Consider the following 1,659-nt stretch of genomic DNA (forward strand, 5'->3'; position numbering starts at 1 on the left):
AATAAAAAATTTCACATTGAGAAAATTCAGCTGCCTTGGCAGAGGTCTGTGCTCTCCGAGTGCTCTAGTTCTATTCTATTTTCTATTCATAATTCAATCTTTCGTTGCCCCATGCAATAAGATTGTAAATAATCCAAGCTATGACTTTAAACACTAAGTGAGAAAACCTGTAGGTACATGGCTGGCATTATTATATTGTTATTTTTGTGTGCATTCCAGTATGTGCAAGTTGATCCACCGACAAGTAAAGGGCTCGTATGTCTTGTCTCTCAGCTTATTCAATTCCAAGAGGATGCATTTGGGAAACAGGTGAGCATGTATAGCAACTCTGTTAACGAGGAATCCTTTATAACACACTAATTAACAGACAGGTCGAATGTTTATCTAAGAAACTGCAAAGTGGTTGTGGTGTACAATTAAAAAAACAAGCTTAATATAGTGGCTCCATCGGTGGTACATTTGTTTATATAATATATCTATATACATCAATATATATATATGTATTAATGCTCTGCTAGATAGACTTACTGATGCTCATACTGAGATACTGGGAAGTCATGTCTGTATTTCCCTGTTACTCTAATACAGAAACGTTCAAAATAGAATTTTGAAACTTTGGGAAGTGTTCTTTATTTCGTTTGTTCTGTGTTTATATCGTGATCTCATTCAGCATCATTCTTGATCTAATCGAACAGGTACAGAAGTCGGCTCTGACCCGACTTCCGCAGAAGTTCTTCCTCGACTTCAAACCAGGTGGCGCACTATGTCACATACTCGCAGCCGTCTACAAATTCAGAACCCAGCAAGGATGGTGAGCTTCCCACTCAATTAACATGCGGGCGAGTAGCGGCAGAGGCATAGCTGAACGCATCAAGGCAATCAGATTGAGGGTGGATAATCAGGAATAGGTTAGAAATATCGTCGGGGAGTAAGGTTGTCGATGAGGCATTTACGCGTAGATAACAAACAATAATTGATAAAGCGATGACACATTCGCGTGTAGATAATGTAATTTATAAATGGTAACATGCAGCGTTGTGCGAGCACGTTTTGTGGCCCTCTTATTCGACCCTCTGCGTCTCAAAACAAGTAAAAGAGTAAAAGTAAAAGAAAAGGGAAAGACGCGTAAAAGAAAGTAACGTAAATCCGCGAAGGAATCGGAGAACGACGATCCTCGCCCTCCCCTCCCCGCACAAACATTCCCCGCTGCGACAAGCGAACGTTTCGTCGACCCCCCCTTTCTCCACCAGGCGGCGCTTCGACTTCACGTCGCCGGTGCGCACCGAGCGCAACGTCGAGATGTTCGTGCACGTCGAGCGCGCGCTGGTGGCGAGCGGGCTGCTTCCCGTGAAGAAGGTGTACGTGCGGACGGACGTGGACCGCGCGCTCGTTCCCGCGCTGCGCGACGTCGTCGCGAGACACAAGGGCGTCGTCGTCGACGCGCCGGACGAAGCGACGCACATCATCTACCCGCCGCCGACAACGCCACCCGAAGGTGAGGGGTGTGGGGAGGAGGGTGGAAGGCTGGTGAGGGGGGGTGTGGTTGGTGGGATAGGTGGGTAGGCGGTGTGAGGTGAGTGGGAGGTGAGGGGAGTGGTTGGGGAGGGTGTATGAGGTGAGTGGGAGGTGGGGGTGGGTGGTGTGAGGGAGGTGTGGGGG

At 47.7% G+C, this 1,659-nt stretch overlaps 1 protein-coding gene across 1 annotated transcript; it reads left to right on the forward strand.

The window, feature by feature from the left end:
• Nucleotides 1-219: 219 nt before the first annotated feature.
• Nucleotides 220-1,495, forward strand: LOC106820335 (SWI/SNF complex subunit SMARCC1-like; the record flags this gene model as incomplete). Its single annotated transcript, XM_014824861.1, has 3 exons — nucleotides 220-309; nucleotides 696-811; nucleotides 1,251-1,495. Coding segments are annotated over 3 exons (451 nt in total), but the record flags the coding sequence as incomplete, so codon positions are not given.
• Nucleotides 1,496-1,659: the final 164 nt, after the last annotated feature.

Source organism: Priapulus caudatus, unplaced genomic scaffold, assembly GCF_000485595.1.
Source record: "Priapulus caudatus unplaced genomic scaffold, Priapulus_caudatus-5.0.1 Scaffold11321, whole genome shotgun sequence".
Taxonomy (NCBI): Eukaryota; Metazoa; Priapulida; class Priapulimorpha; order Priapulimorphida; family Priapulidae; genus Priapulus; species Priapulus caudatus.